Source organism: Hyperolius riggenbachi, chromosome 10 (assembly GCF_040937935.1).
Source record: "Hyperolius riggenbachi isolate aHypRig1 chromosome 10, aHypRig1.pri, whole genome shotgun sequence".
NCBI classification, from domain to species: domain Eukaryota; kingdom Metazoa; phylum Chordata; class Amphibia; order Anura; family Hyperoliidae; genus Hyperolius; species Hyperolius riggenbachi.
The window spans coordinates 210680212-210696616 of record NC_090655.1 but is presented as its reverse complement, the minus strand read 5'-3'; the positions used below and the strand labels follow the sequence as shown (position 1 = coordinate 210696616).

The window sequence follows — 16405 nt, the reverse complement described above, 5'->3', positions numbered from 1 at the left end:
TTCCCTCGCCACAGCCCACCATCATTTCAATTAGACAAAAATTTTCTTACAGCGACACTGAAGGAGGTGGGGGGGGGGTCGGGGGAAAATTAGTTGAACTTACCTGGGGCTTCTAACGGTCCCCCACAGACATCCTGTGCCCGCGCAGCCACTCACCGATGCTCTGGCCCCACCTCCGTTTCACTTCTGGAATTTTAGACTTAAAAGTCTGAAAACCACTGCGCCTGCGTTGCCATGTCCTCAATCCCGCTGATGTCACCAGGAGCGTACGGCGCAGACACAGACCATGTTGGGCTTGTGCTATACACTCCTGGTGACGTCAGTGGGATCGAGGACACAACAACGCAGGTGCAGTGTTTTTCAGACTTTAAAGTCTGAAATTCCAGACGTGAACCGGAGGCGGGCCGGAACATCGATAAGTGGCTGCGCGGGCACAGGATGTATGCGGGGGACCATTAGAAGCCCCGGGTAAGTTCAACTCATTTTCCCCCGACCCCCCTACAGTGTCCCTTTAATGGTAGATGTGAGGTCATATGACTACTGGGTCCACTATAGCTGCTACAGCAATTGCTTACATTGAATTTGGCGTTCAGAGACTTTTTGCTTTATATAGCAAAATAATAAATAAAAATAATACATATAATGTAGGTCTACTAAATGGGAGTCCATAACATAACAAGAGAGGATGCTATTCAAAGAGCATAATCGAATTGAGGGAACAGTGGATGCAAGAGGCAGTAGAGATGGCAGTGCCTGAAAGGGACGGTAGTTAGGTACAACAAGTATAATAGGCAAGAGAGATGGCAGTTGTAAAAAGTGATGGTGGGGACTGGAAATGATGGTATACTAGATACGGAAGGTAAAGCAGATGGCAATGTTGCTGGTTGGGTACTCCAAATACAATCGTTAAAGGAAAAGTCAATGGCTGTAGAAGCTGACATTTGATAAAATAGGTAAGAGAGCTGGAAAATGGGTACATTATGGAAATGGCTGGAGATGACTGCACTGGTACATTAGACAACAGATAACTCAGGTGACAATGGCTGTAGGTGACAAAACTAGAGTACACTAGAAACAATACATAGCTGAGATTTGCAGCATATGTAGGTTGTGGCAGTTAAATACACTAGATAAAGTAAATAATTGCGATCAGTCTCTGGGTGGGTTGACAGCTATGTACGCTGGGTACAATAGCTAAGCGAGATGGTGGTGGCTGGAAGGGATGGCAGTTGCGTACATTCGATACAATGGAGATAACAGTAGCTGGCAATTGGGAGAAGATGATAGTTTGGTACACCAGATGAAAATAAGCAAGGGGTATGGCAGTCAGTGGATAAATAGTCACAGGAGAATTGCCACACATGACCAAGTCTTTTGGATTGGGGCTGCATTAAAAAAAGTTTTCTTTCAGTTGCTCGCCTAATTTCTGCGACAGAGTTAAAGCACTATCACATATGTCTTCTGCCTCAACAGGCATCTTGTTCCTTGTGGGAGTTAACATGGGATATAAGAGAGAATCTCTCTGAGAACTGTTTTCCACATTCAGAACATGAATATGGGTGATCACCAGAATGGATCCTCTTGTGTCTAACCAGATCTGATTTCTGGGCGAATCCTCTACCACATTCAGTACAGCTATAAGGGCGATCACCAGTGTGAATTCTCTGATGTGTGACAAGATTGGATCTATCAGTAAAACATTTCCCACACTCTGAACATGAATATGGCTTTTCCCCTCTGTGAACTTTCTCATGCGCGAGAAGATACGACTTTCGAGAAAAACATTTCCCACACTCTGTACATGAAAATGGTTTCTCCCCTGTGTGAGATCTCTGATGTGAGATGAGTGTTTCTTTCCGGGTAAAACACTTCCCGCAATCCGAACAGGAAAATGGCTTCTCGGCTCTGTGACTTCTCTCGTGGATAATGAGATTGGATTTCTCTGTAAAGAACTTTCCACATTCCAAACACGGAAAAGGCTTCTCCCCGGTGTGAGATCTCTTGTGCGTAAAAAGCTGCTTTCTCCAAGAAAAGCTTTTCCCACACTCTAAACATGAAAACGGCTTCTCCCCCGAGTGATATCGCTCATGCGAAATAAGATGCCCTCTCTGAGTAAAACGTTTCTCACAAACAGAACAGGAAAAGGGCTTCTCAGATCGGTGGGTCCTCACATGGATAACAAGATTTGATGCTACACTAAAGCACTTTCCACATTCCGGGCATGAATACGGCTTCTCTCCAGTGTGAACTTTCTCATGTGTGATAAGATTTGACTTTCGGGTAAAACTTTTCCCACATTCAGGACAGGAAAATGGCTTCTCCCCAGTGTGAATCTTTTTATGTCTGACAACATCAGATTTGCGCGAGAAACATTTCCCACATTCGGAACATGAAAAGGGCTTGTCGCCAGTGTGCCTTGTTTGATGCCTCCGTAGAAGACATTTCTGGAGAAACGTTTTCCCACACACAGGGCAGGAATATGGCTTCTCCGCAGCATGGACTTCCAGGTGTGAATTCAGCTCTGCTCGGTCTTTGAATCGTTTGCCGCATTTGGAACATGGGAACATTCCAGCTGCTCCATAAGCTGTATGATGGATGACAGATACGGAGGGAAACGGAGAGGCCTCAGCATGTGTGGAGGAATCAGATGATGGATCTGCATTGGGAGGTTTAGAGCAGGAATTGGGAGAATTGAGGATTTCTTCTGAAGAATCAGAATTGTCATTTTCTTTTATTTCAAATCCTGTAGAAAGAGCAGCACCTTTGACCTCAGAGTAGTGTTTATATCGCCCATCTGGAGAAAACAAAACATAGAGATGGTTTTATAGACAGTTAATGTAAATTCTCTATGACAATAATTACTAAACCATTCATGATACTCAGTACGAATATTTTCACAGCACCATATTGAAAAGAACTCAGACAACAAAACATAATTTAAAAGGAATCTGTAAGCCCCCCCACTCCTTCGGGATACTTACCTCAGGAGGAGGAAGCCTCTGGATTCTATTGAGGCCTCTCACGTGCTCCTAACCCTTTGGGATGCAGCGATGACAGCCCCCGAACACAGACGGAATAGCGGCTGTCTGATTGGGTTCAGGAGGAAATAGCCATCTGTGCAGTACAGCGGACCCGATCAGGCTCAGCTATTTCTGCCTGAGCCATATCGGAAAACTGCTACTGCGTAGGATCCCGGTAGGTAAATATTTAGCACATGAAGCAAATAGGCAGAAGAAAACCGGCACTGCAGGAAGCTGTGTTTAATCTTGACATTCATGCAAACAGGGATGTGCACATCAGCAACAAGCAGGGCTGTCTTGCATATGAAAGGCATACAGTAAGATGTGGGGTACCTGGAGGTGCGGTGGGTGCTGGGTGGTCAAGCCTGACGGCCGTTTCGCGCACGTCTGCGCATCTACGGAGGCTGCAAGGCGGAAGGGATAGGTGTCCGGCATTTGTAGCCGAAAGCAAAGGGCGGAAGAATACCGCCCCTCTCTCCCCGCCTCTACGTACACCTTCTCCTATAGCCAGGACGCTAGGACGCATAACACGTCATAAGCGCCTGACGTCATGGCGGCTGAGGACGCTGAAACTATTGTACAGCGTAGCGTAGCTTACGCATGCGCGCCTGTGACACTCGTTGGGCTGGAATAGCACAATTCAGCACAATGTCAGAAGCCATTAAGAATTCAGTAATGAGACATTGGGATATTCTAATGAAAGACGCTAGTTTGAAATCACTGGTAGAGGAGGGTCCCCTATTCTCATTTAGAAGATCACCAACTATTGGGTCCCTAATTAGTAGGAGTGAATTTCACTCCTCAGATGGAAGTGATTGGCTACGCAGGAGCCAACCCCAGGGCAACCACAAATGTGGTCGATGCAAATCATGTAAACAAATGGCCACAGGCCCTAGATTACAAATTGGGCCCTTACGACGGAATGTACAGGCATTCATCACTTGTAAAACCAAATTTGTCGTATATGCCCTGTGGTGCCCCTGCGGTAGGTTTTATATTGGTGAGACCACCAGAACATTGGGCGAGAGGTTCAGAGAGCATTACAATTCTATATGTTCCGGAAAAGGATCCCCTAGAGTAGTAGAACACATGAGGAATGAGCACAGAGGAGATCCAGACAAACTTACCTTTGCCGGCATACTCCAGGTTCCACCTCTTGCCAGGGGCGGGGATCGCGAAAGGAAATTAAAACGTGAAGAGGTCCTGTTGATTTTAAGGACTAACGCGATGGGCCCTTTGGGTCTAAATGACTACACTGATCTTTCCTGCTTTCTGGACCCTTAACCTTTCTATCCTTGTAAATAACATGTAACAATATGTGTTAAAATTTTGGTTCTTTCCATGTTCCCTCTAGAACAGTTTGCTCTTTTTATTATCACTATATAGCAGCTACATGTCCACTCAGTTCCCCCTGATCTCTTACGCCTCCCTTGTAGGGTCGACTACCCTGTCAGTTAGCCCCACATATTGGTGACACCCCAATGGGGATTTTTCTGCAGGATAACCGATCCTTTATTGATTTTAATATGTCACAACTTCTCCACTTCCCCTTCCTTTAATGTAACTCCATCCGCGTTGTTACTGTATTAATGCACATATGTTTCGCTGCTGAGACAGCATCTTACAGTTGACCACTCAGGTAATTCTTTACCTATATGTCACTTCTATGCCTTTGTCCACTTTTTTCTATACCGTCTCAATCATCACTATTTTACGTGCCTTTACTTTTCACCACTATTCTTTACCTGATGTTCGGCTGTGGATGCCTTCTCATTTCCTGACACAAGATGGTGCTATTCCAGCCCAACGAGTGTCACAGGCGCGCATGCGTAAGCTACGCTACGCTGTACAATAGTTTCAGCGTCCTCAGCCGCCATGACGTCAGGCGCTTATGACGTGTTATGCGTCCTAGCGTCCTGGCTATAGGAGAAGGTGTACGTAGAGGCGGGGAGAGAGGGGCGGTATTCTTCCGCCCTTTGCTTTCGGCTACAAATGCCGGACACCTATCCCTTCCGCCTTGCAGCCTCCGTAGATGCGCAGACGTGCGCGAAACGGCCGTCAGGCTTGACCACCCAGCACCCACCGCACCTCCAGGTACCCCACATCTTACTGTATGCCTTTCATATGCAAGACAGCCCTGCATGTTGCTGATGTGCACATCCCTGTTTGCATGAATGTCAAGATTAAACACAGCTTCCTGCAGTGCCGGTTTTCTTCTGCCTATTTGCTTCATGTGCTGATACGCTTGTCTGTATACCTGAGCACGCCTAGCTGCCTGATTGGGGACACCTGCATGTACGCTACCCTAGCTCACTTGCCGCACCATAGTGCCAACCTGCTTTCCTCCTCCATTTTCGCAGGTAAATATTTACCCTGACGGTGTTTGGGGACTGCCATTGCTGGATCTCAGACGGTTAAGGAAAAAAAAAGGAGGGGAAAAAAAAAAAAAAAAAGACACTGTGACTTAGTGATTGAACTGAAGTTTAAACGCTGTATGAGAAAAAGAGAGAACACCAAGAGCCCAATATAGTGTAGTATGTACTGGTAAGGTATAATTGATAGAGTAATAATATTAATTTAATACTCACAAACCAGGGTTACCAAGTAGGCAACCACTGTCAAAGCAGGTGGGGAGATTGTCCTGACCCCACTCAGGATTAAAAAGTCGCTCTCTGTAGTTGAAGAAGGAAGGGTACAACCCTCCACCAAGGGTGGACTTGATGTAGATAATAGGATAACAGAGGCGCCAATAGGATAAAAAAACACTAAAAGAACTTAAAAACCCATCTTGGTAATAGAGGAGGCAGTGGTGGACTCACCCCCTCCAAGCAGAACACACGACTGTGGATTTTCAGTCAAAACAATTTTATTGGATACTCCAAATAAAGTGCAACGCGTTTCACGGGATACAAACCCGCTTCATCAGGCAATAACAGATAGGAGTGAACAGCATCTGTAACAGAGGCGCTCAGTGTTGAGGATACTGGCAGATGCTGTTCACTCCTATCTGTTATTGCCTGATGAAGCTGGTTTGTATCCCGTGAAACGCGTTGCACTTTATTTGGAGTATCCAATAAAATTGTTTTGACTGAAAATCCACAGTCGTGTGTTCTGCTTGGAGGGGGTGAGTCCACCACTGCCTCCTCTATTACCAAGATGGGTTTTGAAGTTCTTTTAGCGTTTTTTATCCTATTGGCGCCTCTGTTATCCTATTATCTATTTAAACGCTGTATGGTAACTTTCTTTATAGGCTGGCTTTGTATACCAGATGCAAGCACTGCTTTAAAATATAGAATTGTTTTTCCCAGGGTCGTCTCCAGGACAGCAACCCAGATGAGAGATTACCCTTCCACCTACTATTGGACAGGAAGAGGTTAATCCATGGAACCAGGCAGGGTGTATATATATATATATCTGCCCCTACCAGACATACCTCAGTTTTATTCCTGTCCACGGACGGAGGAGGTCATGGATTTTCTGAGGGCTGACGCCAGATGGTGGGGTCCTGGAGCGGGGGTCTTCCGTGCATGCTGGCCAGAGCGGATCAGCTAGGGAGAGCGGCCGTCTCCCTGTCGTTACAGTTTGTGAAATGTCCAGCCGCTTTGAACGCGTAGACGCGCGGGCAGGGCGGCTGTGATTGGCTGGGAGAGTCAGATGACTCTTCATGACGTCGGCAGGTCCTGGAGCGGAAGATTGACCAGGGAATGCGCTGTGATTCGCGGCGGCGGCAGGGGGCGGCAGCAGCGTGGTGGCAGGACACGCCCCCTAGTCTTGCCGAAAGCCGGGTTAGCGTGGCCACGAGGGGAGGAGGAATTAACCCCTTCAGCGCCGGAGGCTTCAGAGTGGGATGCGCAATGATGTTCCAGGAACCCTAAGGTTGGTTATGGTTGCTGGGAGGGAATTTTTGGATGCGCACATACCAGTTCCTTTTAAAGCGTCTTCCTCTGCTGGATCATTTTGTGGTAAGCCAGCATGGAGACATCTGAAAGCACACCGGACGCTGGGGCAGTGGTATGTGCTGTGATTTATGACTGCACATGTGTGTATATATATATATATATATATATATATATATGTGTATATATATATATATATATGTGATTATATATGTAGTTTCTGTGAACAGGTTGGGCTCATTGGTTCTTTTTCTCCCATTACTTTTTCAGCCAAAAATTGACAAGGCTGCCAGGGGGAAGGAACCCAAAAAGGGTAGCCAGAGTCAGGCTCGCCCCTCCGGCGATTCAGCTGCTACCCCTATGACATCTGTAGCTGTTGCAATGCCAGAGCAAAAAAGAGATAAGAAGAAATGTGTTTTATGTGCTGCTAAAATACCTCAAGCTTCTAGTAAGCCTCTATGTCAATCCTGTGTCCAGGAGATGATTAAGGAGGAATCCCCTTCTATATTTAAGGATCTTATGGGCTGGATGAAGTCGGAAGTAGCATCAACCTTACAGGCGTTTAAAGAGACTCCAGTTTGTCCCTCTACTTCCGCTACTACCAGTACTTCTCCTGCCTCTAATCCTGTTCAAAATTCCCCTAATAGGATATCAGGATCCACGCCAGTCACAGTGTCCCCGAGGGTATCTGCTCAGCCACTACAGATGCTACAGCCAGTTAGAAGGAGGCATCATGCTGAGAACTCTGAGATAGAACTTTCAGAGGGGGAGATCTCTTCCTTAGAGGAAATGTCTGATTCTGATGAGGAGGAGGAAAGACCTATGGAGGGGATTAAAGTGCAAAGATTTGCCTTCGCCACTGAGAATATGGATAGTTTGTTATGTGCTATGTATGCGACTATGGACATTAAGGAGGAGGAGCGTAATCTGTCCACATTGGATAAGATGTACCAAAGTTTAGCAGAAGGCAAGAAAAGTTTCATTCCTGTTCATAACTCCCTAAAAGAAATGATTAAAAAAAGAATGGGAATTTCCAGAGAAAAGAGCCTTCTGGCCCAGATCTATGGGTAGAAGATATCCCTTTAGACCAGAAGACCAGAAGTATTGGGGCCCGGTCCCAAAAGTAGATCCTGCCCTGTCTAGAGTTTCTCGAAGATCAGCTTTGCAGTTTGAGGACTTTGGTGTATTGAGAGATCCACTGGATAAGAAGGTTGATAATCTTCTAAGGAGAGCATGGGAGTCGGCCACCCTTAATTTCTTACCGGGCATTGCAGCCACAGCTTTTTCTAGGTCACTTAAAGTTTGGTTGTCGCAGTTAGAAATGCATATTGCAGGAGGTTCTTCCAGAGAAGTTATCTTGAAATCTTTGCCGAATATATTTCATGCTGTAAATTATCTCTGTGACGCTGCAGATGACTCAGTTCGGTTAACAGCAAGAACAGCAGCCTTAGCAAACTCTGCACGGAGAGGAATATGGGTCAGAACATGGAATGGAGATACATCATCTAAGGTGAAGTTGTGTGGAGTACCTTGTGAAGGCGCTTTGTTGTTTGGCACCAAGCTAGATGAGACATTGGATAGAACAGCAGACAACAAGAAGAACTTCCCGGAAAGAAAGAAAGTGTTTAGGTTTAAACGGTCCTTTCGCTCATCAGGAGGTCAAGATCCAAACTACAGGTCCAATAGGAGGCAGTGGAGACCACAAAAGGATCAGAAAGGGAAGCCCTCCACCCCCTTCATGCATAATCCCTCTAATCAACCAAAGAAGCAATGACGCCAGGATACCAGTAGGGGGAAGACTGGCACACTTCTTCGAGAACTGGGAGTCCCTATTCCAGAACGAATGGTTGCTGAAGATCATTTTGGAAGGTTACAGGCTAGAATTTACAGAAGTCCCCCCAACCAGATTCTTTCTGACATCACTTCCCCCATCTCAAGCAATGTCCTCAGCTCTACAGGTGGCTGTGTCAGATCTGTTGGAGAAAAGAGTCATAAGGCAAGTTCCTCGATGCCAAGAAGGGAGAGGATTCTACTCGCCAATCTTTCTAGTACAGAAACAAGGAGGCGATTACAGGCTTATTCTCAACCTGAAGCTTCTCAACAAATCCATCAAATACAGGAAGTTCAAGATGGACAACATCCGCTCAGTGCTGAGCCTACTACAAAAGGATGCATTTATGATGTCTCTGGACCTCCAAGACGCTTACTTACATCTACCGATCCATCTGGACTCACAGGCGTACCTGAGGTTTGCGGTCCGTCATCACGAAGAGGTAAGGCATTACCAGTTCACGGCATTACCATTTGGCTTGTCATCTGCCCCCTGGCTTTTTACAAAAATAATGACTGAAGTGTTAGCCTATCTGAGACTGAATAATGTACAGGTGATTGCCTACCTGGATGACCTGTTCTTTTGGGGGGACTCCGCTTTGGCGGTTACTACAAGGGTCCAGACCTCACTGGAGGTGCTGGAATCCCTGGGTTGGATTATTAACTGGAAAAAGTCTTCTTGGGAGCCATCACAGACTATTTTGTTCTTAGGCTTTATTATTAACACTGTCAATCAGAAAGTTTATCTACCTTCACCCAAAAAAGACTTGTTACTAACAAATGTTTTCTCCTTTCAGGAAGTTTCTACCATCTCCATAAGGGGCGCTATGTCCTTACTAGGACTTATGACATCCTCATTCCCGGCTGTCCAGTGGGGCCAACTGCATTCCAGACAGCTCCAACTGTGGATTTTGCAGGTTTGGAACAGGGGAGTCAGAAATCTGGACAAAAAGGTGTTCATCCCCTATTACATAAAAACCTTGCTTCAGTGGTGGTCGGAACCAAGTCAGCTCACAGTGGGTTGCCTGTGGGACTTTCCAACCCAGAGGATCATCACTACAGACGCCAGCAGTTGGGGGTGGGGTGCTCATATGGACAGTTCACCAATCCAGGGGACCTGGGACAGTTCCTTGAGGCTAGCACACTCCAACATCAGGGAGCTGGAGGCAGTGAGACAAGCTTTGTTGCATTTTCAGGATCAGATAAGATTTCAGCATGTAACCATCAGGTCAGACAACAGCACAGTTGTAGCTTACCTAAATCATCAAGGGGGAACAAGGAGCAGGACCATCATGATGAGAGCAAAGAGGATCCTCTTATGGGCAGAAAAGAATTTAGCTTCGTTAAAAGCAGTACATCTCAGGGGTATGTTGAATCAAGTAGCAGACTTTCTCAGCAGGTCAGAACTGAATCAGGACAGTTGGTCCCTGAATCAGGAAGTCTTTCTAGAAATAGTGTCCGACTGGGGAATGCCGACCATAGATCTTTTTGCAAGCAAGCAGAATGCCAAGTGTCAGATGTTTTGTTCCCTGTGCCCGAGCGACAAGCCCTGGGCAGTGGACGCTTTCTCACTCAGATGGAACTTCCCTCTTCTATATGTGTTCCCTCCTTTCAATCTGATTTCCAGGACTCTCAACAAGATCAACCGGGATGGTTCGGTGGCAATAATGATCGTTCCTTTTTGGCCAAAGAGATCGTGGTTTTCACTGCTGAGGAAGCTAGCTGTAGCGGAGCCAATACTGCTGCCAGATCGCCAGGACTTGCTGACGCAAGGTCCAGTCTGCCACCCTCAGGTAAAGATGTTGCATCTATCAGCCTGGATGCTGAGAGCGAACTCCTGAGAGGTAAGGGATTTTCTAAAGACCTGACAGAGACTTTGTTACTGAGCAGGAAAATGGTTACGAGAAAGATATATCTCAAGGCTTGGTGTGTTTATAACAATTGGTGTATGGAGAATAGTAGGAACAGAGAGGAATCCTACTCTGCTTTGGAGTTTCTGCAGTCTGGCCTGAAAAAAGGACTGAGTGCAAGTACTCTGAAAGTACAAACTGCGGCTCTCAGTGTTTTTTTGCAGAGAAAACTGTCAGAAGATGAGTTTTTCATTCGCTTCTTTAGAGCAGTGAACAGAATTAGGCCGGTGATTAGAAGTCAGGTTCCACCTTGGGACTTAAATCTGGTTCTGCAAGCACTCATGGATGAACCTTTTGAACCATTAGAGGAGATTTCAGAAAAATTATTGACTTTAAAGACTGCCTTCTTGTTGGCCATTTCCTCTGCAAGACGTGTGGGGGAGATACAGGCCTTATCCATTGCTGAACCTTACTGTATCATTTCAGAGGATAGAGTGACTCTTAAGCTTGATGCAGCTTTCTTGCCTAAAGTGTGTTCTCGTTTCCACAGGTCTCAGGAGATATATCTACCATCATTTTGTAATGAGCCATCTAATGATAAAGAGAGACGGTTGCACTGTCTTGATGTTAGACGTTGTGTTATCAAGTACTTGGAGGTTACAAAACCTTGGAGGAAATCTCAGGCATTGTTTTTTTTTTTTTCAGGTATCAATAGAGGTGGTCAGGCCTCTAAGGCTACCATCGCAAGATGGATTAGACAGGCTATCGTTCTAGTTTACCAATCTCAGGGCAAGGAAATACCGAGTATTGTTAGAGCTCACTCGACTCGATCCATTTCCGCCTCTTGGGCGGAGAAGGCTGGAGTATCGATTGATCAAATTTGCAGGGCAGCTACTTGGTCTAATAGAAATACTTTTGTAAAACATTATAAGCTGGATTTAGATTCTAGGAGGGACTTGACCTTTGGAAGGAGAGTTCTTCATGCTGTGGTCCCACCCTAATGCTATGTAATCTTTGATTCTCATCTGGGTTGCTGTCCTGGAGACGACCCTGGGAAAGACACTGAGTTACTTACCGGTAACGTCTTTTCCAGGAGTCGGAAGGACAGCACCCTTACTACCCGCCCTAAGTGGGTTATTTGTATTTGTAAATAAAGTTTGTTGAAGCAGTATTTATGATATCTTTGTTATTTCTGAGGTATGTCTGGTAGGGGCAGATATATATATACACCCTGCCTGGTTCCATGGATTAACCTCTTCCTGTCCAATAGTAGGTGGAAGGGTAATCTCTCATCTGGGTTGCTGTCCTTCCGACTCCTGGAAAAGACGTTACCGGTAAGTAACTCAGTGTCTTTATTCTATACATTTGCTAAATTAATACGGTTATTGCACTTTGATGATTTTGCCCCTCTGAAGGAGCTCCGGTCTGCCCGTTTTAACTTTGCTCCCTTTTTTATCAGCAGCATATACCGTATTTTCGGCGTATAAGACGCTCCGGAATTTAAGACACACCTAGGTTTAGAGGGCAAAAACCACGGAGAAAAAAATATACTAAACATGGTGTGTCCATACTCTAGGAGTATCTTGTAGAGGTTCTCCCCCAATTAGTGTGTCCTCCTGTGTCCCCTATGTGTCCCCTTCTGTGCCCAGAGTGTCCTTATCTGCCCCCCACTCCCCTGTGTGTCCTCCTCTGTCCACCGTTTGTCCTTCTCTGTCCCTATATTTGTCCTCTACTGTCCCCCCCCCCATTTACCCTTTTCAGCTGCAGCTTCCCAGGAGGTAGGAGTACCTGTACTCCTTTTCAGGATTTTAAAGCTATAAGTCAATGAGTCACTAGAATAGTGTAATATTACCCTCACAAAAGCCTTCTGGGGACTTAGCGGAGTCCAAAGCATAAAAACAAAACACAGGCTGTTTCTTAGGAAGAGACAATTTACACATCCTTTATGGAGTTAAGTGTCCTTGAAAGGACGGCCCCATATTTCCCAGTGTCCAAATATCCTGTAGGAATGCAATGAGAAGTGACCCAGCACCGCCTTCAAGTTCGTATTAAGCTCTTTTATTTAAGGCATAAAACTGAATATAGCAGATAGAGCAAGTAACGACGATGTTTCGAGATGAGCTCCTCTCTTTATCTTGAGGATTGGTGATAGGATTCCTGAGTTGGAGCAGTTCCCCATCAGGTCCTCTTGCAAGTAAGAGTGTTTTTGGAGTTAGACAGTTAACATCAAGGCGTGCTGGTCATTTTGATTGGAGCAACCACTATATAATGCTGCTGTGATTTTTCATATTCAGAGAGCATGTGGACTTGATAAAGAGAGAAGCTCCTCTCAAAACGTTGTTGTTACTTGCCTTATCTGCTGAATCCTGTTGTATGCCTTAAATAAAAGAGCTTAATACAAACTTGAAGACGGTGCTGGGTCCCTTCTCTTCGTATACCTGTTGCTGTTCCTGGGAACAGAGGGACACCGACCTAAGCACATTGCACTTGGATGGTTGGGAGCTGCCCACTACTCCGTTGCCCAAATATCCTGTAGGTGGTCTGGACACTGTCAGTCTACAATGCATGAGTAGTGTTCATACTAATGCACAACTTGCACCTTTTAAGAAACATACTGTACTTTACAACTTGATACTTCCATGCTCTGCTATTTCTTCTGCTAGGGATATTTCCATATACAAGTTTACATTTAAAGTGTTAGCGTACTTAGGCCAGATTGAAAAGCCTTAGAGTACACCTGAACTGAGAAAGATATGGTGGCTCCCATATTTATTTCCTCTTAACCTCCCTAGCGTTCTGGACGAGCTACACCGGAGGTCACCGCTCAGGCCCCGCTGGGCTGATTTGAATATTTTTTTTTTTTAAACACGCAGCAAGCACTTTGCTTGCTGCGTGTCCTACCGGATCGCCGCCGCTACCCGCCACGATGCAGCCCCCCCCGAGACCCTGTGCACTGCCTGGCCAATCAGTGCCAGGCAGCGCTGAGGGGTAGATCAGGACTCCCTGTGACGTCACGACGTTCGTCGCCATGGCGAACAGGGGAAGCCCTCCAGGAAATCCCGTTCAGAACGGGATTTCCGGACGGGTGATTGCGGCGGCGGCGATCGGAGGGCAGGGAGGGACGCCACAGGGAGGGGGGAATCATGTAGCTAGCGCTGGAATCAGAACGCCAGGCAGGTTGTTAAGGGTGCTTTCACACTGGGGCAGCTGTGCTGGAAGTGCCCTAAAGCACGCCCCTACCTACATTACCATGTGCCACCTGCGGCGTCGTGTAAGTCTATGGCAATGTTTGTGTATTTAAAAAAAACCTCCACTGTTTTTTGCGGCGAGCATGCATAGAAGCGTATTTTAGCAATACACTTCTGCGCATGTCATCGATTAGCCAAAAGGAAGTGAGTACCGTTTCCTGCTTCGCTGGGGATTACCGCATGCTAATACGATCATTCGTGAACGCCTGTTTTTGGCAGTGCAGCTTGACCAATCCACAGTCTGAAGCCTCAATAATACCAGTTTCCTGGCTGCCCTGCTTTTATGCATCAGTATTATTGTTTTTGAATCACACACCTAAAATAAGCATGCAGCTAATCTTGTCAGAGTTTGGTCAGAAACATCTGATCGGCATGCTTGTTCAGGGTCTATTATTAGAGGCTGAGGATCAGCAGGACAACCAGGCAATCCACATTTTTTTTTAAAAGGAAACAAATATGTCAGGCTCCATATCTCTTTCTCTTTCTGTTCAGGTGTGCTTTAAATTGACTCTCTAGTGGGTCACCGTGACCTTGTCTGGCACTAAAGTTTCATACTAGCCAGGCTTACTAACTCCGCATTGCTGGCTACTGTCACTAATGGAGCTTTACTGTGCCTCGGCTAGTCACCCTTATGCTGGGTACACACTATGAGATTCTATGGTTGATTTACTGTCAGATCGAGAATTTTCCGATCGATTTCCGAGCATTTTCCGATTGATTTCCTATTACAGTTATCGAAAATCGATCAGAGAATGCTCGGAAATTGTTTGGAAAGCAAATCAGACATGTTGGAAATAATCGATCTGACAGTAAATCGACCATAAAATCTCATAGTGTGTACCCAGCATTAGTCAGATGAGATATGACTATTTACCTAACTCCCTTACCACTCCACTCTCCTGAGATAGCAGTTGTGTTGTCTTCCCTCAGTACTGGTACTAAGACCAAGCAATGACATCACCGGCAGAGCAGAGGTGTGACATGGGGGCAGGAGGAAGTGTGGCAGGGCATCTGAACCAGGCAATCGAGCAAAACATAAAGACTCTAGAGTTTTGCTAAGGTCGGCTCATGTCTGCGCTGCTGCTGAGGGGGTAAGGCTATATGTTATACAGTGTTTGTGTTCATATTGTAATGTGACCCTCTATAATATTTGAAATTATATCTTAAAACACAATTATCCCTAAAGCCAGACCTGTTCATTAAAAAATGGATGGCAATCTGCCGAAGTGTCTGTTTATGCCTCCTGGCCTGAATCACATCCTCAGATCCCAGATGAGCTACTGACCATGGCGGCTATGCAACTGTGCTAACTCGGATCTAGGAAAACAGTTTTGCCTTGAGTGGGCTTTTAATAATAAGTACATTACACTTCAACAACCTTGCCTGTTACGTGCAGTAATAAAGCAATGCAGGCATTTCACTGTGACATAAATGTAGCAAAGGCAGCTGTCCTTTTTCTGATTTTCTATTTGCAGGCCTCTAATGCATTACAGGCCTGTAATAAAGCACTAAAGGGGCCCATACATTTTACGATTTTCTCGCCGATATACGGCCGATTCGATCACAGTGATCGAATCGGCTGTGAAATCGCCACGCACACCGCTGACAGAATGATCGATTTCCGTCCGAAATCGATCGTTTCCGTCGATCCGTCCGTGCGGAAGATTTTTCTCGATCGCCGGCGGGTCGGGGGTGCGTCAATAGCGGCGTTTGAATGCCCGACGACCGACGCAATACAGCGGGTATACATTACCTGTTCCGGCCGGCGCAAGTCCCCTGGTCCCCGCTGTCTTCTTTCCGCGCTGGGTTCCGGACAGGCTGCAGCTACACAGAACTTCCTGTCCCGGCAGGAAGTTTAAACAGTAGAGCGCCCTCTACTGTTTAAACTTCCCCTGGACAGGAAGTTCAGTAGCTGCAGTAACGGTCTGGAGCCCGGAGCAGAGAAGACGACAGCGGGGACCAGGGGACTCGCGCCGGCCGGAACAGGTAATGTATGAAGGAGGGGAGGGGGGGGGGGGCGGCAGCTCCACAGATTGTTTAGGCTGAAATCGATTCACAATCTTTTTTGCAGTAAAGGTGGCCATACGATCCCTCTCTGATCAGATTCGATCAGAGAGGGATCTATCTGTTCGAATCTGATGGCAAATCGACCAGTGTATGGCCATCTTAAGAAGTAAGTGTACATAATGTAACATGCCAGGGCATATCTACAAATCATGGTAGCCCCAGCGAAACTTTGATGGGGCCCTGCAACAGTCACACCCTTTCCTTTGCTTACCTCTGGTGACCCTCACAGCCTGGGGGCCCATGACACAAGGGTCCTAAAACAAGTGTGGCCATCATAATCCTCACATCCATAGCAAGTGTAGCCACAAAAACACCTGATCTGTAGGAAGGACACCTTTATCAGAGAGAGTGAAGTAGTACACAACTCTAGCTCCCCTCTAGTTACACCTCTGATGACATGGCCAGCTACAGTCTAAAGGGGCTGATATAACTACTTACTCCCCACACTGGACACATGTAGTCGCCTCATTACTTTTGGATGACACTGGAGGAGT

At 46.2% G+C, this 16405-nt stretch overlaps 2 protein-coding genes across 2 annotated transcripts in view; one reads left to right on the top strand and one right to left on the bottom strand.

The window, feature by feature from the left end:
- The window catches only part of LOC137536782 (zinc finger protein 850-like), a 182663-nt gene that overhangs the window by 84344 nt on the left and 81914 nt on the right, over positions 1-16405 (bottom strand). Inside the window, exon 15 of the mRNA XM_068258985.1 lies at positions 1531-2794. Within this exon, the coding sequence (XP_068115086.1) occupies positions 1531-2794 (1264 nt within the window). The remainder of the gene's footprint in view (positions 1-1530; positions 2795-16405) is intronic.
- On the top strand, positions 8323-14352 carry LOC137535792 (uncharacterized). Its single transcript, XM_068257694.1, has 4 exons — positions 8323-9189; positions 9544-10539; positions 10821-11242; positions 14337-14352. The coding sequence occupies exons 1-4, from the start codon at positions 8482-8484 to the stop codon at positions 14350-14352; spliced, it is 2142 nt and encodes a 713-aa protein (XP_068113795.1). The 5' UTR covers positions 8323-8481.